Genomic DNA, 22916 nt, shown 5'->3' on the forward strand with positions numbered 1-22916 from the left:
GACAGGAAAAGTGCCCTTCAGTTACACAGGAAGCAGCACAATAACCATGCATGTGGACCTGAACATGTTTTGTGATGGGCTTGTCTTCTATATCAGAGAAATGTGTCCGGGATCACGCTGATGAAATACGCTATTGTGTTTTTAAAGTTGGGATGTGCTTAGGATGGAAGGCATGCCTGCTTACACTGGGGAAATAGAAAATTGGGCTTTAAATTCTGGGTGTGTCACTTCTGGCAGTAGCCTTGGGCGAATCACCACCTCCCAAACCTGCCCTGCAAGGTCCCCAAGGTTAAAAGAGATAAGGTCAAAAGGTGCCTAGCCAAGTATTTGGCAGCGATTTGATAAATATTTAAACTGAATCTATATTTGGAAACCAAGCAACAATTGAAGAACAGAACAGCAGTTTTGGGTTGCTGTCATTTTGTGTACATTGAGAGGGAACATCAAAAGCAACAGTTTCCCAAAGGTAGTAAATTATGAAGTTTAACAAAACTCCCAAAGATATTGTAGCCGATCATCTATAAAACAAACAAAAAAGCTCAAGTGTAAAGACGCTTTCAAAAATATATGCCAAATGTGATGAGAGAAAATAAAGTGGGTAAGCATTACAGAAGCCCTCCTTCCGACTGCCTCCATCAATCCATTCAAAATCATTACTTGGTTTTCACATGATGTGGGAGACAATTATATAATTTCAAAAGTGTCTGTAAACTCCTCATTTGCATCTTATTTCTCAATGCCTAATTTGTTCATCAGCCAGAGCTATGTGTATAAAACCAGCTTTTTCATCAGCTTACAGAATGTGTATAAGCAAATCAATCTTCCATTTTATGAGAGAAGAATCCATACACTCGGTATTATCATGCATGTTGCATTTGATACACAGAGGAAATGATTTACATGATCATGTTAGCGTGTGTCTGTATAAAACTTGGTGTGTGGATTACCAATGCATTTTCGCACCCCCGGAAGCTGACAGGAAGGTGGGCCAGTGCCTCCATGGCGCATGGAAGATGGCTTGAGGAGATTGCTAGGAGCCTAAGGCATCTCTGCCTTTTACCTTCACTTGGGAAAAATGAACAATGACAGCAACAGTTGCTGTGTGGCTACTCCTATCAGGCAAGGGTGGGGCTCTGGCCACTAAGCAGTGGAATTTCTGCACTGGGGTGGCCACCACCCCTGCTCTGGGCTCCCTGACACCCCCAACCTGGTAGGTCTGTGACCATATTGGGCCCCACCCCTGTGTGGGTCCAGGACTTGGGAGCTTTCACAGACTCAGTTCTGTTCCTGGGTCTCTTTCTACCAAACACTGCCAGTCGGGAAAGTGACTTCACTTGTGGGGCTCCGTTTTCTCTGTAGTGCGTGAAAGGACGCCAAGGTCCCTTCCATAGTGTCAATTCTGTGACGCTCTGAGGCTGCAGCCTTCTAATTACTGTGCTCCAGCACAAATCTTAGGAGCTATGACCCTGGCCTGGAAGCAGACGGCTCAGTGGAACCGAGCTTCACACTGACGTGCCACTGCAAGGACCTGCCTGGTCCAGCAGCCCCACTCCTGGGCAGCAAACAGCCAGGAGATATTTGCACACCCAGGTTCGAAATGTCCATCAACAGATGAATGGGTAAACAAAATGTGATCTATAATTCAGCACTAAAAATGAAGGAAAGTGACACATGCTGCAATATGGATAAACCTTGAGGACTCTATGGTGAGTGAAAAAAGCCAGTCCCACTTAGGAGGTACCTAGAGTAGTCAAATTCATAGAGATGGAAAGGAGAAGGGAGACTGCCAGGGGCCGGGGGAGGGGAGGTTTTGTTTAATGGAGGGATGAACTTGGCTTAATGTGTCAGGGACCCTGCTGGGACTTGGGAGTGGGGAGGAGGGCACAAAGGCCCAAAATGCCGAAGATGTTTCTAACATTTGTCTGGGGAATTATGAGCCCAGAGACTATAACCCAACGAGGAGGGGTACCCCGGTGCCTACGCCACACTCAGGCTGCACGCGGACCAGGGGAAGCCTGAGCTGGCTTTAATGGGGATGCCAGAGCTGCTGACTTCTCTTTCCAAAGAGGGGTGGAGACAGGGTCTGGGCTGGTGCGCGCAAACCAGGCACATCTATCAAGGTCTCATTTGCCTCAAACCCGTGGGCGAGCCCTCTGCGCGCTGGGGCAGCTGCTGCAGTGTGGTCCAGCTCCGCGGGGTCCCGGGGGCTGAGCTATGCCGGGAACGGGGTGGGGACCCACTCGGAGCAGAAGGCAGCGCTGAAGAGGCTGCAGCTTCAGATCTGTGTCATATATATCTTTTTTTTTTTTTTTTTCAGGAAAAGAATGCCTAGGAAGCCTCCGTAGCATTTCATGGCACCTAGCTCTCATCCTTGTCTAAACTTCGGTTCACTCCAGGAGTGTGAACACCCAGGACCCCGAGGGAGCACGCACGTCACTTTCGGGAAAGAAGGCCAAAAGTTTAAAAAAAAAAAAAGGGGGTGCGGAGCCAGGACAACAAACTGCCATTGGGATACACTGGCGAGAGGCGAGTCGCAGCGGCTCCTCGCAACTGCCGCTTGGAAACAAAAAAAGCGGGGGGGGGGGGGGGGGGGGGGCGGGGTCGCGCAGTGCCTCCCGGGTCCCGAGGCACGGGGAACCGCGGGGCAGGTCGGGCCCCGCAGAGAGGGCTGGGCGGGAGCTGGGCCGCGCCGGAGGCCGGCGGGCTGAAAGGTCCAGCGCCCTCGGTCCCCGGGCCCCAGCTGCGCACCGGACCTCGATGGCCTCACGCCCCCTCTCCGCGGTCCCCGCGGGGCGCCGACGCGGCGAGGACTACAAGTCCCAGGAAGCCCAGAGACCGGCGCGGGGCGGAGCCTGGCGCAATTCCCCGGGATCCGGCGCGCTGGGAAGCGCCGCTTGAGGACGCAGTGGATGCGGCAGCAGCGGCCGGAGGGCGGCGAGCGCGCTGGCGGGCGGGGCGGAGGCGGGGCCGACGTGGGCCGGAGCGCTGCGTGCCAGGGAGGGGGCTGGCCGGGCCGGCGGCTGGCGGCACTGGGAGCTGGCTTCGCGGCTGGTACGGCGCTTGCGGCTCGGTCCCGACTCGGCGAGCGGCGCACAGAGGGCTCGGCGCGGGGGCTCCGGCGCGCCGGCTGGCGCAGCACACAGCGCGCAGACCCACACCGCCGCGCGGCGCTCCCATCGGCGGGGCCGCTGCCCGGGGGCCGGCCCTCGGCCGCGGCACTCGGAGCGCGGCGGCTGCCTGGCTTTAATGGCTGCTCGGCGGGGCAGTGTCTAGAGGTGGAAGCGGCTGCGGCACAGGAAGGCGCCGGAGCGAGCCTCCTCCGGGCCGGCCGCGCCCGCCGCGGAGCGCTCCATGGGGGCCCGCTGACCTGGGCGCCGTGGCCCGCTCGCTCGCCGGCCGCACGTCCCGGCCATGAACTGAGTCCGCGGGCCGGCCCCGCGCCTGCTCCGCCGGCTCCTTTCTTCTCGCGCCTCCTCCGCCCGCCGCCGGCGGGCCCGGCTCCCCGGGGGCTGCGGCGCCCCGGGCTCGGCGGCCCGCGGGCCCCGGGGCGCGGGGCGGCGGCGGCGGCGGGGGGCGCGCGGCTCCGGGCGGGGCGCCTGCACCATGAACTACCAGCAGCAGCTGGCCAACTCGGCTGCCATCCGGGCCGAGATCCAGCGCTTCGAGTCGGTCCATCCCAACATTTACTCCATCTATGAGCTGCTGGAGCGCGTGGAGGAACCAGTGCTGCAGAACCAGATCCGGGAGCATGTCATCGCCATCGAAGGTGAGGGCTGGCTGTCGCGGGGCTTCTGGAAAGCGCGGGGGAGCGGGCTCCACCGGCGCGGCGTGCGCGCATGTGTGTGTGCTTGAGTGTATGTACACACGCGCCGGGCCGTGGCACGCGGCTGCCCGGCCGAGTGAGCACTGCAGTGCTTCTTACCCTGCAGGCCGGGCGAGAGCCCAGGGGAGGCCGAGGGCCGAGCTCTGCCAGGGAGGATGGGTAGTAGAGTCTCTCCTGTGAGGAAGTGGCTGGACGTGGTTGTGTCCTGGGTCGCCCGAGTGACCCGACCGGCCCAGCTGATGCCTAGGGGTAGCTGGAGGGATTGGCGCCACCGGGACCGTGACAGGTTACCGGATCAGGGCCCAGCGTCTTGCCGGACGTTGAAGATGTGTGTGGAGAAGTGCTGCTGTGGGGCGTGAGGCTCTGCCAGCGTGTCTTTGCTTCGTTTCAGGGGCACGGTGGAGGCAGATGAGCGGAGCTCTTGCAGAGTCAGCTCCGTTGCAGGCAGCGTTGTGTCCCGTCCGCCTGTCCCTGTGCCTCCAAAGAGTGTTTTCTGTCAAAGTCCTGGGCCGAATGAGAAGGTCCTTACCAGGAGGATAGGGGGTTCCTCAGCCTCAGGGTCTCACGTTCACATTCCTGGAAGCCAGCCCAGCCACCCTTACTGCAAGTCAGGCAAGGCTGTGACCCTGCAGGAACGGTGAGGCAACGGGGCCTCTCCTGGCCCCGTGTTCTCTTTGGATGACTGGTGGCTCTTATTACTCTGCTACTTGGCTTCTGGATTGTCTCCCTTATTCATTTGGTCCTGCCAGGATTCGCTCGGGAGACCAGTTGGGATGTAAATGTGGAATGTGGCGTTATATCCCAGCCACAGTCAATCAGCCAGCCGGCAGCCTTTCCCCTTTCATCCCTGTGGGCCAGTGTCCACAATACAGAACTGTCCTGATGGGAGGCCAGTAGGGACGCTGTTGAGGGAGGCCCTGCAGGAATGTGTCTGAGAGCCTGGCTGCAGGCGGTCACCCACCACCTCCTCTCCATCTTCAAGGGAGCAGGCATGGGCCATAGGAGGGCTTTGCTTTGGCACCATGCAGTCTGCACCACTAACCCCAGGTTGTCTTGTTTTGACGCTTGGCCACTTAGGTGGAGAAGGTGAATATTGTGGTGCTGATCCTTTTGGTATCTGGCAGCCCCGGGGACTTGAAAGCGCGACCCTGCTAGCGACCCACAGGTTGAGAACCGCTGCTATAGAGCCTAAGACCATCGGAAAACACAGATATTTACATTACGATTCATTAACACTAGCAAAATTACAGTTATGAAGTAGCAACGAAAATAATTTCATGGTTGGGGGTCACCACACCATGAGGAACTGTATTAAAGGGTCGTGCCATTAGGAAGGTTGAGAACCACTGGCCCTAGAGGATCTGAGCAGTGCTCCAGTCTTCTGTGGGGCCTGGCTCTCAGTGCCCCTGGCCACTCTCTTGGCAATTTGAGATGCTTCCAGATTCCTCGAGAGGCAGGGGCTGAGGGTGGCCCTGGGACCTGCCCAGGATGCTGATGGTCAGGCGGTGGGGCAGTAGTCTCCTCTGGAGCCCCAGCTCTGTTCTGTTGCCGTCAAGTGAGGGGGCACTGTGCCTGTGTGCCTGTGTCGCTGTCTCCCTGCAGCTCTCTCGGGCATCCACCAGAGTCTGATGAAACACTTTGAAAGTCAGTGCCAAGTCCTGAGCGCACCTGGCGGCCAGCACCTCCTGGCTGTGCAGAGCCCTCCAGCCTAGGGTGATGCCTGACACCTCCTTCTCGTTCACCATTCTTGGAGCCCAGCTCCAGGGAGGAGGGGGGGAAGGGGGGTCTCGGGCACTTCCAGCAAAGCTATTGATTGGGCTTTCTAGAAAGAGGATGTGGTTTTGTTTTTCTTTTTTTAAGAAAACACTGTGTGGTTCCTGGATGATAGTTTTTGGTAGCTTAATGTCTGCCTTTATGATGTGAGACTTGAGTTCCCTTCTTGGCTGAATCCTTGTCATTTTTAATGAGACTCAGAATCAGTGAACGAGTCCTGCTTGGGGCTCTGATGGTGGTGTTATTTTTCTGTCAGAAAAGGAATGTCTGTATTGTGTCAGAGCTGTTGTTCATTTATTGAGGCTTCAGAATCATTCAAACATGCTTTTCATCATTATCAGCAGTATCACCTTCATTTGTATAGAACTTGATCGAAAATCCTCTTTGCACGCGTGATCTCACGGTGTCCGGGAGAGAGTGGGCAAGCTTTGTTTTTGTCAGTCTGTAGAAGATGGAGGTTCAGGGAGGTAGAGTGACCTCCTGAACATTCGAATGGGGCCATTCAAAGTGTGGTGTGAACCAAAGGGCCATGTGAATAGAGAGCCTGGACCAGCAGCCTCCCAAAGCACCTCACACGGCCCCTTCTAAGGAAATGTGAGTTCCTGGGTTGTAATGAAATGTCCTCCCACCCTCTGCCAGTTGTTAGATATGGCTGTGATTTATGCCTGTATCCTTGATATTCTAGAAATTGAGAAGTTTACTCAATTGTGGCAGGACTCTTTTTTTTCTTTTTTTTGGTATGAGAAGAGAACTGTGCACAACAGTTTTGTGCAGTGGTGTAGGGTGTGGGTTGCCCACTCGAGCAGAGTCTGAGAGCAGTGCTGTGGGGTCCGGAGACTGCAGATGCCTTTGGAGGAGCCCTGTGGGGTCACTGCCGTGCACCGGACGGAGCATCACTGGGAACTTCAGACGCTTCGGCAGGTCTGCCTCTGCCTGCGAGCCTTGCAGGATGCTACAGCGGCAAAATGTACATCTTTTCCAATGAGGACTGTATATGTGTGTCATAGCACACAGTTTAAAAGTAGCTTGTCCCACCAAAGGGAGACAACTGCCTGTTAGAGGCCGTCCCCGCCTGTGTGCACAGACGCAACATTGGAGTTGCACTTACAAAGTTTCCTGATTAGCATACTGTGCGTACGTTTCAGTGTTAAGAAAAGTTTTGAACACGTGATTTCTCATGTTGGCATGCTGTTCTAGCATTTGGCTGTGCCACGATTTCTTTGAAATTTCTCTTTCTCTGGCAGCCTCGGGAACTTTTGGTGTTGGAATGGGGAGTGGCCTTGCCAAAGGGAAGGATGTTTTGGCTAAAAGCTCATTTCAAAGTGATTCTAGTGGGCCTGGATTGGAAAATCTCTAATCAGATGGACTGAATTGTGTATAGGGTAGTTGCAAGAGCTCACGAGGATTCCCAGATAAGAGTGGGTCTGTGACTCTGTGTGCAGCCACGGGGAATGGGATTTGTTATCCATCTTGTTTTAAAACATTACCGTGCCCCCTGCCCCCATACTGTTTTTTTGTTTTTTTCCCCATAGCTTTATTTCAGACTTTGAGAGATCTGGGTCTCCTTCCCCGCACCCAGTTCTCTGGAGTCAGAGGAGCATTGCTGATGGTTTTCAGATCGATCTGATCAGATTTCTGGGGTGTCCCACAGGGGTGTGGCATGCTGTGAAATGTTAACCCTCAGCTTGGGTACTCTCCGTGCCCAGGAAAGCGCCTGGGAGTGGCCTGCCTCCAGTGTGAGCAGCTTGGCTAGGTCTCCCCTAATGGTTCTTCTTTTAAAAGCCCTGCTGGGGTTGATGGGGTTGAGGTAAATGAGTCAACTGCCTTTCTTGTTAAGGAAAGCCTGTTCTTTTCGGGATAAAGTCTCTGTTTGCAATGGCACATTGTAATTCAGCTTGCCAGCAGCGGAACCGCGATGCCTGATAACCCCGCCAGCTCATTCAGCCAGGGCCCTGCTCGGACCCCCAACCAGCTTTCCAGGCGGCAGGTCAGCAGGGACCAAGCCTCCCCCTGGCCCCGCCAGTGCTTTGCGTGGCTTCCTTGGAGGGGGCCAGAGAGGTCACGATGGCCCGGTCCTTGGTGGGCGAGCTCTGCCTGGACGCCTGGTAAGGGCACTTGCACACGGGGATTCCAGGGCTGGGCCGGGGGAAGGTGGGGCAGGGGTCCCCCTAATCCCATGAAACAGCTCCTTTGTTCAGCATCTGTGCTCAGCAGAATGCTAAGTGCTTAACCTGCATGATGTCATTTCATCCTGGGCAGTTTTGTGACATGGATGGTACCTCTGAGGCCCAGACAGTGTAGCAGACTTGCCCGAGAAACGGACTGGGCTGCGCTGGCTCTTCAGCTCCGTGTGAGATAGAAATGGAGCTCCGGGCTTCTCACAGCTCCCAGAAGTCCTGTGTGCCGGCCACCCCAGGCGTGTGTCCTGTGTTGGAGAGGGTTTGAGAATGTTGCAAATAACCAGAAGTATCATGTTCTCTGCAAAGTTGCTACCACAGCAACAGTTGAGGAAGAGTTTGTTCTCCTATAGAGTTTGTTCTCCTATAGAGATGTATTTAATGCGTTTGTAGCAGGTGTGTGCATTAGGGAACAAACATCTTCCCGCCATGGATGAGCATAATTTGTTCTTGGCCACTATCGAGTGTATTTGTAATTTTTCAAGTTTAATCAAATGGCGCAGGTTTGGGCCTTTTAATTGCTGACATAAATGTCACAGTTTTCTCCTTAGAAATAATTCTCACTTGGCTGTTCGTCGCTTCCAGGTTAAATCGCATGCCTATGGGCAGTGACCGACCCCTTCACGTCCAGGTGTCCCCTCCAGCGTGATGTCAGCGTCCGTTCCCCCTCTCCCTGTCACAACGAAGGCCCGGCCCGCCAGCTCCCGTTGGCTTGTGTCCTCACACTGCTCCAGCCTGAAGGACTGGGAGCCCTTTGAGGGCAGAAGTCAGTTGTGTTCATTTTTTAGAATTTATTTATTTATTTTTTTTATATTTTACTGATTTTTTTACAGAGAGGAAGGGAGAGGGAGAGAGAGTTAGGAACATCGATGAGAGAGAAACATCGATCAGCTGCCTCCTGCACACCTCCTACTGGGGATGTGCCCGCAACCAAGGTACATGCCCTTGACCGGAATCGAACCCGGGACCCTTCAGTCCGCAGGCCGACGCTCTATCCACTGAGCCAAACCAGTCAGGGCTGTGTTCATTTTTTATCTCCTCAGTGATTTACTGTGTTGTGTTTTTGCCCTTGGAAGCTGCCTAGGAATTGTTGGTTGACTGGGTGACTTGCCAGAGGAGCTAACATTTTCTCTGGAGTTTGGGTTCTTCTGCTCCTCATTGTTAGTGTAAACAGTGTTTGTCCAGTGGCCGGAGTGAGGGCATTTGAAACATCTTGGAGCACAGATGTTAGGGCTGCGCACCTTTGGGATCTGGTGGGTAGCTTGGGTGAAAAGGAGACTTTTCTTTAGTGTACGAAGGGTAAGAAAAAGATCTGCTTGCTGAATCCTGGCAGCTTGTGCAAAAGGTTGGTGTTTCTTTATGTTGGTGTGAGTTTTAGACGTAGGGCCAGTTTCGTCCTTAGGGGCAAATGAGGGACAGGCCAGGCCTGTGGTCGGCAAACTGCGGCTCGCGAGCCACATGCGGCTCTTTGGCCCCTTGAGTGTGGCTCTTCCACAAAATACCACGGCCTGGACGAGTCTATTTTGAAGAAGTGGCTTTAGAAGAAGTTTAAGTTTAAAAAATTTGGCTCTCAAAAGAAATTTCAATCGTTGTACTGTTGATATTTGGCTCTGTTGACTAATGAGTTTGCCGACCACTGGGCCAGACGACCGACCTAATGTGGTATCTTCAGTGAAATACTGAGAGCCATGCGTCTCAAAGTTGAGCGTGCAGTCACATCACACGGAGGTCTTGGGGAAACAGATTGCTGCCCCCTCCCCAGAGTTTCTGGTTCTGTAGGTCCAGAGTGGCCGAGAATGTGCTGTGCTAACCAGATTCCCGAGGACGCTGGTGCTGCTGGCCCCGGACGCACTTGGAGAGGCATTGCTGCGGTGGTAGGAGTCCCAGGGAACCGGGCATCTCTGGGCCAGCTCTCCAGCACTCACTCCCAGGCGGCCTTCCTCTCCCCATCCCTGCAGGTTACAAGGGAGGCCCTAGCCCAGGGATCACACAGCTTGGATGAGTGGAAGAGGGATTTCAACCCAGGTCCCAGGGGCTTCAAGTCTGTGTCCACTCTTCCACAATGCTGAGCGCCCCAGGAGGGGATGGACATTGTCAAGGGAATCCGGTAGGGGACCTGCTCTTGTCCCATTTCCTTCTAAGTCCCGGTCTGTGGGTCCGTGGCTTTTCCGTCGGGTCTTCAGAGATTGTGGATTTGTAGTGTCCTCTCCTGCCTCCTCCCACAGGGGTTGTTCAGAATTCACTTGCAAAGCAGACCATGCATTTTGTTGCTGCTGTTTCAGAGCTGAAGGAGCATTTCTGTGAAAAGGGGGAGCGATGTGTTATTAGCATGGAAACAGGGCTGCTGGGGGAGCCTGAAGGAAGTGAGTCAGGAGGAGAAGCAGTGACAGCAGCTGCAGGGACCTGCAAAACAAAACCTGCGGCCCTGTTCCTCCCACCTCTGTTTTTTTGTCCAAACCAGACTTTTATTTTGTTAAGACCCAAATCCCTTATTTTGCATCCTTCTTTTTTCCTGTGTCCCCTGCAGGTGTTTATAGTGTGTCAGTCTGGCTCTGGCTTGTTTTAACTACTGATTTGGTCTTGTCTTGCATTTCTTAACATTCAAACAAACCCACGTCCCCACTCCCCCACCCCTTCGGAGCGCACCAGATCCTGTGAGTCTTTCTCTTTAAGTGATTGAGTTTGGCAGAGCGGATCAGGCTTAGTTATTTTTAAAATCCAGGGTTCGGGGTTCTGATCCGGTGCTTAGCTACATAATTCCTTCCCTTTGTTAAGTACCTTTCTCCGAGGAGCAAAATGCAGTCTACAGATGTCGGTCTCTAATCTCTGCAGCATCTGTTATTTTTGTACGGGCCTGAGTGCGAGGCCTTGTGTGCTCTGTGAGCCCAGCCTTCCGGGAGCACCCGTTTTACGTGTGGGGAGCCTGCCTGCACACAGGGCTCTGTGTGGAGTGACTTTCCTAAGACACACCGATGACCCGTCCAGGGGCAGGGCTGGCCCTGTAGTTTGGGTCCAGTCCCCCACCTCCCTGCGTTCCTCACTCACAACTGACCAGGGCCAAAGGGGTCTTGGTTAGGTCTGCGGGCTGGGGGGTGGGGAAGTAGGGCAAACACCATCCCCGCCAGAAGAGGTTGTTAATGGACCCTTTGAATAACCAGCCTAATAGCTTGTCTGTGTTTGAGGTCGGAGATTTTCCATGAAGAGCAGACTAAATATAGGCTGGAGGGTGGGGCCCAGGGCCCAGGGGGGGCTGTCATCACTCCGATATTGTTTCTTCCACCGGTCATCGGAACTCGCCGCCGGCCTGGACAGGTGCCGCCCCGCGCTGGGGAACAGGCTGGCGGTGGTGCTTAAGCCGGGGCTCATCCGCACATTTCACACTTTCCCCTGCGCGGTGGCGATGGTCTTTTTTGGGCTGCAGTGTTGGAGTATTTGTACAGTGTTTCTACACAAGCAACTGTCTGATCTTTAAAATCGCTCATGCCGTCTGGTTGTCATTAGCTTCATGGTTAGAAGCTGCCTCTTTTTTTTTTTTTTTCTAATGGTGGGAAACACTTTTCATGGTTCTGGGAGAAGAATTCCAACTAATTCCCAGCTATGTTCACCAACGATTTATGTTTGGTCTTAGAAATGTCAACATGGAAGAGCCTCTAGCAAATAGAACCATGCTGATTTCCAGCTTAAGAAGTGCCTTGCAGAAGATACTATTACCGAATCCTCAGGTCACGGTCGTGAGGGGAGAACAGTGTCTTTAGGAAGTGAATTTAGTTTTGGTTCCATGAATTTTAGTTGATACAGACATACTATCCGTGTTGAGGATACTTGAAGGAATTAGAATTTTTTTTTTTTTTAATGAATGCCTACAACAAGCCCTGCCTTCGTTTTCTGAGTCTTTACTTCTTCCGTGGGCTCCGTGTGGGGCCAATGGGGGTCTTTGGCAAAGTGTGGTGTTCCAGGTAAGGTAAGAAACTTGTGTAATGTGGTAGAAATGGACTGGGGAGAGCTGATTGCCCTGGCGTTCAGCTGTTCATGTTTCCACCTGTCCTCTTCTGTGAGGGGAGCATCCGGAAGTCTGCCTGTCCCCCTTGGTTGTTTTCAGAGATCTGGGGTGCTGCTGTGGGCAGTGATTCAGTCTCCTCATGTTCTGACATGTCCTGCTAGCACAGGCTGGCCAACCTGATTTTTTTCAAACAAACAAACAAACACCAAACAAAAGCACTGTTTCAGTTTTAGCCCCGACAACCACGCCTGAGTCTGATTTCCCACATATTCTTATTTGGAATTTGGGATTGGCGGGATTGAGATCCACTTCAGTCTTCCTCATTGTTTTGGACCCTTTGTTGGCATATAACTTAAATAAAGAAGGCGAGGAAGTTTCCACCGACTGTCCCCCGTGTGTACCCAGCATCCAGGTCAAGAACCAGAGGTGGCCAGCCAGAGAGACCCAGCCCCACGGTGTGTCGCAGAGACCGCAGCTTTCGTTGATGGATCTGTTCTACTGTTGATGGGCACGTGGGCAGTTTCCTATTTGGGCTGGTATGAATAGTGTGACTGTGCGTGTTCTCGTGCGTGCCTTTTGGTGCCCCCATGTCCCGTTCCTGTCTGTGTCTGCTGGGAGCGGAGTGCTGGGGCCTCTTACCTTGTCTCCCCAGCTGGACACAGCCATCCTGAAACCTCACCTTCTGGAGGGCGGCCCCAGTCTGGAGGGGGGACCTTTCATTGCTGTTCAAGATCCAGCGTGTGACACTCAGGACTTGGTTCAGCTGCTGTCTCCTTCCTTGGATTTCCATCATTAATAAGCAAATATTTAGGTGGCTAATGCATTTCTGGCACTGTCTTAGATGTTAGGTTTTAAAATTTTTGGTTGTCTACAGACTGCTATTTCCTTGTTAGTTGAATAGTTACAGCTCCCTACGTGGGGCTGGGTGAGTGAAATCATTCACCAGGAAGCACTTCCCTTTAAAATGTGGAGGGTACCACTCTGCTGTGACTGTCTGTCACAGACCTCTGCCCTCAGCTGGGGTCTTCTTTCTGGCCGAGCCCAGGCCTCTGGAATCCATCTCACCACAGCCGTCCTGGGCTTCAGTACCCTTTGGATCTGTGCTGATATTTGAAAGGAAAGTCATTTGCTACTTTTGGCTTGAACTGTTCTGTGGTCTTAATATGTACATGCTAGCACTATTCGGTTTCTGTTGTTTGTAGCAATTATGCAAAAACACGAAAGAAAAAAAAAAAGAAAAGCTAAATGTTGCCAACTCTGCTATTCTCAAGGGGCTATTTTCTTTGTTCCTGCCCATCCTGGGAACTGCCATTACCACCCCCCCCCCTTCCCCCTTCCCCCCTTCCCCAAGGCCTCGCTCACCACTGAGGCCAAATCTGGGAGCTTTTATAAGAACCCAGGACGCAGATGAACACAGATCCCGGGGTGTGTGCCTGTGTGAACTATTCCAGTTGCTTTACAAACGCAAATATTTATTTTGAGGGATGGGAGTGGGAGGGCCATGTTTATCTTCACTTTGTTTAGTATGGGAAGTGGCTAAGGGAGAATCAATAGGCAAGATGTTATCAAGCTCCTACACTGGGCAAAGCACAGCGTTTGGGTCTGGCAGGATAGGCAGATGTGTGGAAGATGAGCCCTTCTGCCCGAGCCCTGGAGGCCACAGCAATACAGATAACCAGGCAGCCTGGGAGAGGGAGGGCCGGGAGGGGATGCAGTAACCGAATGAAATGGGTAGGCATCAGGCAGGGGAGGGCTTTCCAGGCTCTTGTGGAATGGGAGCGGGGCATCCAGACTGCAGAGAACTCGGGATGGGGAGGGGCAGAATGAGGGAGAAGAGCCTTGTGAGCCCCAGAGAGCAGGCTGGGAGAGCCTTTCCGGGCAGCAGGAAACTATTGATTATGGATTTCCGTTTGGGGAGGGGCGCACTGGGACTTGCAGTGATTGCCGTGCGGGGTAGGAATGTGGTGGGGGCTGTGGGAGTGGGAGTGGCAGGCTGGGTTCAAACCAAAGCTCATGTGAGGGAAGGTGGGGGCCTGGGCAAGGGAGTGGGGAAGCAGAGATGGGCCCCAAAAGGTGTACACAGAGGTTAGGCCTGAGGTTGCCTGTGAGTTTCAGGGTGGAGGGAGCAGGGGTGGGGACTGAGGTTTGAGCCTAGAAACACAAGGGGAGTGGGGGGCACTTTAGGGGGGGGGGATTCCTAGATGCCCCAGGATTTGGGTGGCAGGGAGGTGCTCAGCCACACAGGGAAGAGACCCAGGATTTGTAGAGGAGGGCCTGGTCCCTGTGGGATGAGCTGGGATGTGTAGGTTCAGGAGCCCGCATGTCACACAGGCTGAGGCAGGAATCGGGAGCGTACTGCAGTCTCTCCTCTGTAGATGCTTTAACGGGTGTCTGAGGTTTACATCCATTTCGGGAGTTGTCTAGTGTGTGTCTCTCTCCAGGAGCTGAATCAGTCCCAGAGCGGGAGCGGGTGGGTGTGGGGGGGTATATATGACTAAGCTGCAGCTCACAGACCCTGGGCCCTGAGGTCCTGCTTGTCTAGCCAGGCAGTCTCCTGGCTAACTGTGCCTTTTCGAGAACAGCACAGAGTACATGCCACAGATGCTTGATTAATGTATCTTCCGAATCTGTATATCTGTATCTAAATCTGTAGCCTTGTTACCTGTCTGGTAGGTGTGGGCATTTCTCACTCATTGGGTTTAGCTGGTAGAGCCAGGTGCTGTGCCACAGTGGTGAACAGGCCATATGCCGTGCAGGGGCAGGGCAGGTGCACATGGGGGTCAGGTGGGGGGCTAGGAGAGTGGAGGCTGTGCCATGAGGAGGTCCAGGCCTCCCTGTCCCCCCCTTGTCCCCCCCCGCGTCCCCCCCCCCCCCCCGCCACGAAGCCCTGTTTGAGAAGACAGGAAGCTGATGACATTTGGGGGGGGTCATTGATCTTGCCTCTGCAGGAGGCCTTGGAAAACTCGTCTCTCCCCAAAGAAACCCCACTGTGTTTACACCAAAAAGCCAGTTTCCAGTTTTCACTAGGTTAATTTCACTTTTACCCAGGTATCTTAGTCTGTATTTGTCTTTCTGGTCATCTTACGCTGGGGAATAAAACAATTAGATATATAGTATATATCTCTTTCTGCCCACAGTCTAAATCCAGAGGCCCCCCCCCCCCAAACTCCCAAAGCCCCGACCCCGCTTTTCCTGAACACCCAGCTCACCTGGACAGAGAGGGGCGCTCAGGTCCCAGGCAGCGGGTTTGTGCTTCTCTCTGGAGCCTTTGAGCTTTGCAGAACGGGAGCTGGTCTGGACTTTATGCCGGTGCTGCTTTTCCGGACAGCGGTTCAGAGTTCCACACTTCGAGGAGGGAGCCTGTTTTTTCTAGAATCCCAGCTCCTACTTGTGATGGAACAGGGTGAAGTGGCTCACTCAGATGCTTTGATTTGCAGAGCGCCTGCCTGGAGATCAGAGGCACTCAGTCGGCTGTCCTCCACCCCCCAGTGGAGACATTGGGGTGGTTGTGTTGACTGGGGCGTGCGCGGTAAGAGCGTCAATGGAGCCCTCCCCACCTGAGGATTCGGATCCCTGTAGGTCCACCCAGGTAAAGGGATGTGCCACAGTCTAGGGTCTGGGAGGAGACATTTTGCTATTAAAAGATGAAATTTGGTTACAACTCAAGAAGGGTCTCTTTTTCTCAACATTTTGTGATCAAGTTTTCAAGCCCAGAGAAGAGTTGAAAGAACATTTAGTGTGAACTCCTATATACGCTGATTCTCCACTTGTGAAGTCTCCCCTTCCACCCAGCAGGTTATTCAGCCAGCATTTCTGTGGGATGCACAGTTCTCCGAGGCTGATCTGGCTGTGTCTTGGAATCGAAAGGATTTCTGGAAACAGTGCCCATCAGTCTTGTGGCTCAGACTCCAGGTACCCTGCTGGCCCAGCGCGGGCAGGGTGCTCATTAAGTATGGACCAAATGTGAGGTTTCTCATCCTGCAGGGGACGTGGGTTTAGCGTGCGCTTGGGAAAGAAGGACAGCTTTTTGTTGTGTTAATCTTGATACAGTTCGAATTTGGACGAAAAGGGAAACTCTGAGTAGAATTCTACGGCTGTGTGTGTGTGTGTGTGTGTGTGTGTGTGTGTGTTTTGGGAGGGCAGCCCCTCTTTGGGCCTCGGTGGTTTTGGGAATAGGGTGGCACAAAGTCCTCTGTGTCCCAGAACTTGGGTTTTGGGAGTAGCTGATGTATTGACATGGAACTGACATTTCCTCGTTGGAACATGTGAACCATGCCCACTGCCTGGAAGCAGAATGATGTCATGGAAGATCACAGCCTTGGTGACTCTATGTGGCTTGTCGGGGACAGACCCCCTAGCCTGGGGCATCCAGGACAGGCTCTTGCCTCAGTGACGTGCTGTGGAACCCTGGGAAAATGCATGTGACCCCTTGGGCCTCAGTTTCAGAGGCTGGAATTCCCGGGGTTAAACTTTTATTTCAAGGTTCCTCCTGTCTCGGAAGTGACTGCCACCGCCCCATCTATCGCTCCTGGGTCCCTGAACTGACCTGGTCTGGTGTAGGTGGGGCAGGGAGGGTGAGGAGAGGTTTTGGTCGGAAGAGGCCGGATTGCCCCAGGGCTGTGTGTTGAATTGTTTCACCTGCAGTTCTCATTCCCCAACCAACAGAGTGAAATTCCACTCAGTAGAGTAACATCCAAAAACAGGGAGGAAACAGTGTGTGCGTGGGTAATCCATGTAGTCTGTGGACGGTCCAGCACCGTGTGCCTCCTGTAACGTGCACACATGTTGAAGGCCTCCTTATAACATCTGAGTGTGCAGGGTCTTCTGGAGGAACCTGTGTCCCTGCAGTGTCCCCTTGCCAGACGTAGGGAGAGACAGTACATGGAACTGGGTAACCCTGGGGATGGCGTGTCATTGTCGCTGTCACCAGCAGGTAGTAATGTGGTAGGGGTGATTAAGGAGTCTGGACAAGTGGAGGTCTGATGGGAGGTGTTAAGGCAGATCCTGGAAGTCTAGTTCAGCTGTCAATCATACGTGTTAGGGAGGAGCTTCCAGAATTGGAGTTATCTCCAGGGTGAACTGGGAGCTGAATAATAGTGCGATTCCTATCTCTGCAGTGTTAATTACAGTGTTAATTACAGAACCTGATTAGGCCCATATTCCTGTTTCCCAGGCTGGGCCTAAATAGAGAATTCACTTCCGAATTTTCTGGGTTGCTTGTGCCAGCGATGACCTCACAGTGGGCTGGTAGTCCCCCGCCTCCTCCTCACCCGACCCCCTGCCACTCTCCCCACATCCTGCCCAGAACTGGCCCCTGCCCATAGGGCCTTTTGGGGGGACTGAGTCAGCAGATTCCTTCTCAGCATCGTCTCTCGAAGTCTTCACCACAGCGCTCTGCTGCTGTCTGCATGTCACGGGGCGTCTCCGGGACATGCCAGGTTATGCTAGTAGCTAGACAGTCGGCTCTCAGTTTTCTCCTGGACTTCAAGTGGGCTTGGCTCACGGCTTCCACCCCCAGATTTCCATTTGAATGAGCCATTGGGTCTCAAATCTCCTGCTAGAACCTGGCTTTTAATTTCCATTTTGTCATGATCATCTCTTCAGACTCCAAGCAAGCTTTTAGGTGAGGGGAATTTATGTCAGAATATATTTCACTTGTCACCTCTCTAAGTGCAACTAGAGGTTGAGTTTCTAAAAGCTTGGAGGCTCTGAGGGTCCTTCCCTTTCCCCCAAACTCTCACTTTCTCACGATTACCACCCCCTCCCCAGAGTGGAGAAAGCTTAACTTTTGAACCTGCCCGCTGCTGATGAGACAAGGATGCTTTCGCTCCAACAGGTTAGTTTGTAAAGACTGTTCTATCTAGCCTCACGCATGCATTGTCAAGGTGGAAGGGGTTTTCAGATGACTTGCCTGTCCATTTCCGAGGATAATTTCAATAGTAGGCAACCACAGTTCTCCTTATGGCTTGACTATCTCCATGTGTTAAAGGCCTCTTGTTCCTGAGTTTTATCTTAGATCAGAGATGTCTGCCTTGTCCACCACCACTAGCTGGACTCCCTGTTCATCTCTCTCTCTCTCTCTCTCTCTCTCTCTCTCTCTCTCTCTCTCTCTCTCTCTCTCCTCCTCCTCCTCTCTCTCTCCCCCTCTCGCTCTCTCCCTCCCTTCTTCCTTCCTTCCCTCCCCCATCCCTTCCTGCCACACCTCTCCCTCCTTCCCTCCTTCCTTGCCTCCTTCCCTCCCTCCCTCTCTTCCCCTCCCCCTCTCAGAACCTTAATGCCATTTATAATTACCTGTGTGCGTGTGTATGCCCCCTGCACCCCCACCCCCTCCACTTCCCCAGAGAGCAGGAGCATGCAGACTTCTCTGTCGTGTCCCTAGAGTAGAGGCCTGGGCTCGGCTTGTGAATGGGATGGGGATGGAGACATGTGTGGACCATCTTGGCCCATAGTGCTAGAGGGCAGAATTCTCCAACCTGCCGCAGGCACACAAGCCCTGCCTGAGGATTCTGTAGGAAGGTACCGCTAATTGCAGTGAACTTTCCTAGAGACTTGTGTTGGAAAGATGCATTTCCCATGGTTACTGTTACCTTGGCTCTTGTTACATAACTGCTGTTAGATTCAGATGCAGGGCTTTTAAAGCTTGGGTTCCAACATTTACACACACACACACACACACACACACGCGCACACACGACTTAAACTGTGATGACTGTGATCGTGCCTTTTGGGGGCTCTCTGGACAGAAAAAGAGGACATTTGATCAGAAACTTGAGTTTATTTGACCAAGAATTTCTCTCTCGGTTTGAAACGTGGTGTCTCTGAGAACATTCTTGGTTGGGAGCTGCATCCACATGAGCAGGGCCACCAAGACTGGAAGCCACTGCGGGAAGCCCGGCCCTTACTCCTGCTTTCCTCCACCCTAATCCAAAGTGATCTTCTTTATTCCCCGCAAACCTGGGGAGATGAGCGGGGGCCAGGGGGCTGACTGGACAGAGCTGCTTAGACAGCGACCCCAGCCACCTACCTGATCAGGGAGCTCAGTGGGGCCGTTTTCTTGCTCTTTTCTCTGCATGCACCACACTCTCAGCGAGGTTCCAGCCTTTTCCCCGGGTGTGAAGGGCGCTGAAGCAGCCTTTCTTTCCCTCCCTCCCTCCCTCCTTCTCCTTCTCCCTCTCCCTCCCCCCCCCTCTCTTATATTTTTAGTGATATCAGAGAGGGAGGGAGAGGGAGAGGGAGAGACAGAAACATCAATGATGAGAATCATTGATGAGAATCCTGCACGCCCCTTACTGGGGATCGAGCCTGCAACCCAGGCATGTGTCCTTGACCGGAATCCAACCTGGGACCCTTCAGCTGATGCTCTGTCCACCGAGTCAAACAGGCTGGGGCTGGAGCAGCCTTTCTGATGCTCTCTCCTGAAAGCCTCCACGCAGCCAGGACACTCGCGCTGGGCCGACTCCTAGGGGCTGATTCCCTCTTCACATCTTCCAGCTCTTTAATTGGGGATTATTTGCGATCACATGTGGTAGTTTTTATGCCGAGCGTCTGCACCTCAAAAGGCCCAGTGAAGCAGCTGTTTGGAATCGGTCCTGTGGTCGGAAGATGGCCAGTCACCGGGGTCCTGTGTGCCAGGCCCAGTGCTCCGTGCTGACGGGCCAGGAGCTGTGCGCCCTCCTCCCTGCAGTGGTCTGTCTCCGATTTTAGTTACGAATTCCTTTTTAGGAAGAGAGGACATAAGCAGCTACTTACAAATGCCAGGCACTGTGAGGACGGTCAGGGAGAGGCCGGCACGAGGCGGTGCATGCCGGTGGGGCATGCTGGCAGGAGTCTGGTCGCCTGCACCCCCGTTATGATGCTTTAATGAAGCAGGAAGGAAACATCTCTGATCGCCCAGGTCTGCAGCGGGGCTGGGGAAGTCTCTGTGGTCTGCACCCGCTGTGGGTTCCAGTGTGAGATTTGAAGCCACATTCCCTGTCTTTTACTCTGAGCTTAGAAAGCACAGAGCAGCTGCTGGCTTCCTCCTGCTCCCCGGCTCAGGTTGGCGGTCCAGGGACACTAACCGGCGGTTCTGGTGGTCTGAGGAGGAGACACAACGGCAGGCTCGTGTCTGGGAGCGGGGAGACTTTCCAAACAGCCTTTCCCGAAAATCTGCAACACCTTTAATCCAGACTGGTTGACACTTAAATATAAGCCTCACCAATCATGTGACATTTTCATAATGGAGATGCTAGCAAGCAGTTAATGTTTAACTCCTACACATAGAAGTGACTTCCTCTGAGCTATAATCACCACAATGGGGAGAGACGGATGCCCTGGTGGTGAAAGTGAGTCCCCTGAGGTCGCCCAGAGGCAGGTGGCTGAGCTGAGTGGCAGAGTCCAGGCCAGCCCGACACTGCTGGGGGGTGCGGGGCGCGCACAGCCAGTGCTTTGCTGTCCATCACCTGGGTGGATCGGGCGGGTCCGATGGCACCACCCTTTCCAGATAGGGCCACCAGGGATGAAGAGAAAGGCATGATCTTGTACTTTGCCAGGATGGAGGTTCCCTGATTCCTGGCCAGTGCTCTGCCCACAGCATTCCTACTTGGGGGCCATCTACCTTCAAGGTGTGGGTTGGTCATGCTTCCGCACCTGTGTGGGGCGCTGACCACAGCACCTTGCTGGCCCCAGGTCAGTGCGGGGCAATGAGGCCTCGTACCTGGGTGGCTGGGGAGGAGTGGGAAGCATAGGTGGAGGCTGTGCCCCCGTTTCCAACCTGGCATCGAACAGTGTACGAGGTGTGCAGCGCTGCTGCCCGCGAGTTCCCACCGGAGCGGTCCTCCCTGCGCAGGCAGGACTCACCGGGAGCCACGTGACCCTCCTGCGATAGATCTGTGGCTGGCAGTTCCGCCAGGGTTGTTGGTGAATCTTACAGCTGCACTGCTCTTTCTGCACTCGTTTTGTTTTATTCTACACCTTTACCGAGTCGTGAGTTAGGTGAGAGGAAGTACACAGATTGGAAGTCTACAATTTAATGAGTTTTGGCCGAGGTGTACACCTGTGAAGCGGCGGTCAAGACGCTGAGCATGTCCATCTCCCAACGTGTCCGGCCTCGTGACCAGCCCTCCTGCCCGATCTGCTCTGTCACTGCGGAGAATTTAACAGAGATGGGTTCACACAGGGACAGGCCCTTCTCTGTGTGGCTTCCTTTGGTCCAGGTGCTGATTCTGAGGTTCGTCCATATCCTGTCGTGTTCTCTCACTGCTGAATGGTCATCTGCTGTGTTGGACTTCCCGCCGTTGATTCTGTTGATGGGTGTCGAGTTGTGTCCAGGGTCTGGCTTTTATGTAAAGCTGCTGTGCATGTCTACGTACAGTTTTTTGTCTGGGTGGGTGCTCCCCCTTCTCTTGGGAGACGACCCACAGTGAAGTGGCTGGGTGCATAACATGATAAAAACCGCCAGACTCTTCTCCACGCACGGGGTTTGGTTTTACACACTCCTGCCTGCTGTATGGGGTCTCCCTTTCAGGTTTAAGGTCAGCAGGCTGCTGGCAGCGATGATGGGGATAGCACCTGTCCCTTAAAAAGAGGGCTTGGCAGCCGGGTCTCATGGGTGGTGAGGTGTCTTGTACTGATGGGTTGGGGTAGAGGCCAGAAGAGGCCAAGTGGGAAAGAGGGGTGACCTCCTCAGGGGTCCAGGAGCCCAAGGGGGAGGAGCTGTGACCACGTATGTTCACATTTGTGAAAATCAGACCTCCCAGGCTCTTATAAAGTGACTAAAAATGAGCACCGTCTGGGTGAAGTCAGCATTTGGAGTTGCGGGCACGGGGAGCGGGCACTGGGGTGCGGCCGGCAGAAGGCCAGGGTGGATGTCCAGAGTCAGGTCGTGGCTCCTCCGCATCGTTGTGACCCAGCCTCAGCTTCCCTGCTTGTACATCCACGTGTTTGGCCGCGACCCGTGGTTCTTAATGAAGGGTGGGGGGAGGGGGGCTGTTTTGTTCCCCGGGGGACAGTGGGCAGTGTGTGGAGAAGTTGTTTGTCACACTTTGGGGAGGGAGGTGTCAGTGGCATCTAGTGAGAAGGGGCCAGGATGCTGCTGAACAGCCCGGGGGGCACGGGGCAGCCAGGCTCCCCGCAGTGTTGCCCCCCCTCTGCGGCCCTTTCCCGTCCCTGCCCTGCAGCTCCGTCTGCGGGGTTCCTCGGCACACGCTTCCTTTCCAGGTGGGACCAGGTGGCATTGTTGGCAGGCGCATGCCCCTGCGTGCTCCCTGGGACTGAGTCCTTGGTGAGGAAGGACGGCCCGGTCCCGGGACTAACCCAGGCCCTGGGTGCGGGGAAGCCAGGGTCTGCATGAGCCTCATCAGCTCTTCCTCCCCTACGTTTTCTAGAAATGGGCTCCCCAGTGGGGATGCCACTTTCTCTTGTCTCCTCCAGGTGTCTGTCGAGTAGGCAGCACCTGCCCCCCAGCTCTTTATGACTAACAGCTGCCTGGCAGCCGGCACAGGGCAGTCCTGACAGACTGCTCTGATAGTTCACCTCCGAGGCTCAGGGAAGGGACTCCCTGTTCTCGCCAGGAGCACAGTGGAAACTTTGCTATGCAAATCTTGTTGGGGACTCCACTGCCTGGAGCGGTCCCTCCACAGCCTGTTACTTTGGTTGGGGAGCAAGCCCCTGCAATATCCTCCTTTTCAAAGATGTGCTCGCAGCGGGGTTCAGGGTGTGGGGGGAGAGGGCACATGCTGCATCAGCAGAGTGCTGGGAGCCGCTTTTATCTTGTTGGGAGTTGGGTGCCAGTTGTCTTACTTTTGGGGGGAAATACCAAGGATGGGAAATGCTGGTTTTGTTGCCATGGGAATAGGAAGCTCAGCCAAGCTCCCCAATTCCTGCTTTCCCTGTGGACGAGCCCTGGTCCTGCTGTTGCACAGAGTCCTCTGAACCGGTCCTGCTGCGGCTCAGCTCTCCTGTGTCCCTCAGGGCCACCTACCTTTTCCTTCTCGCCTCCCAGAGAACCGGCCCTGTGCCCCCCTCTTCAGGGAGTTCAGATACATGAGTGAAAATCCTCCTGTTAGGTGCTTTGGACGCTATCAGAGGCATGCGCCGTGCCGTTAGGAAGAGTGAGGGGTTCGTGGCTGGGCCGGCCCTGTTGCCAAGTGGTGGGTTCTCGGGG

At 54.1% G+C, this 22916-nt stretch overlaps 1 protein-coding gene across 2 annotated transcripts in view; it reads left to right on the forward strand.

Annotated features, from left to right (window-relative positions):
* The first annotated feature begins 3553 nt into the window (after nt 1-3553).
* AGAP1 (ArfGAP with GTPase domain, ankyrin repeat and PH domain 1) overlaps nt 3554-22916 on the forward strand; it is a 413559-nt gene continuing 394196 nt past the window's right edge. The window contains exon 1 of one of the 2 annotated variants that reach the window (XM_079783223.1): nt 3554-3766. In XM_079783223.1, the coding sequence (XP_079639349.1) occupies nt 3604-3766 (163 nt within the window). In that variant the 5' untranslated portion in view covers nt 3554-3603. The remainder of the gene's footprint in view (nt 3767-22916) is intronic. The other variant, XM_079783222.1, reaches the window with a different exon arrangement.

The sequence above is a fragment of the Cnephaeus nilssonii genome (assembly GCF_951640355.1).
Source record: "Cnephaeus nilssonii genome assembly, chromosome: 10".
NCBI classification, from domain to species: Eukaryota; Metazoa; Chordata; class Mammalia; order Chiroptera; family Vespertilionidae; genus Cnephaeus; species Cnephaeus nilssonii.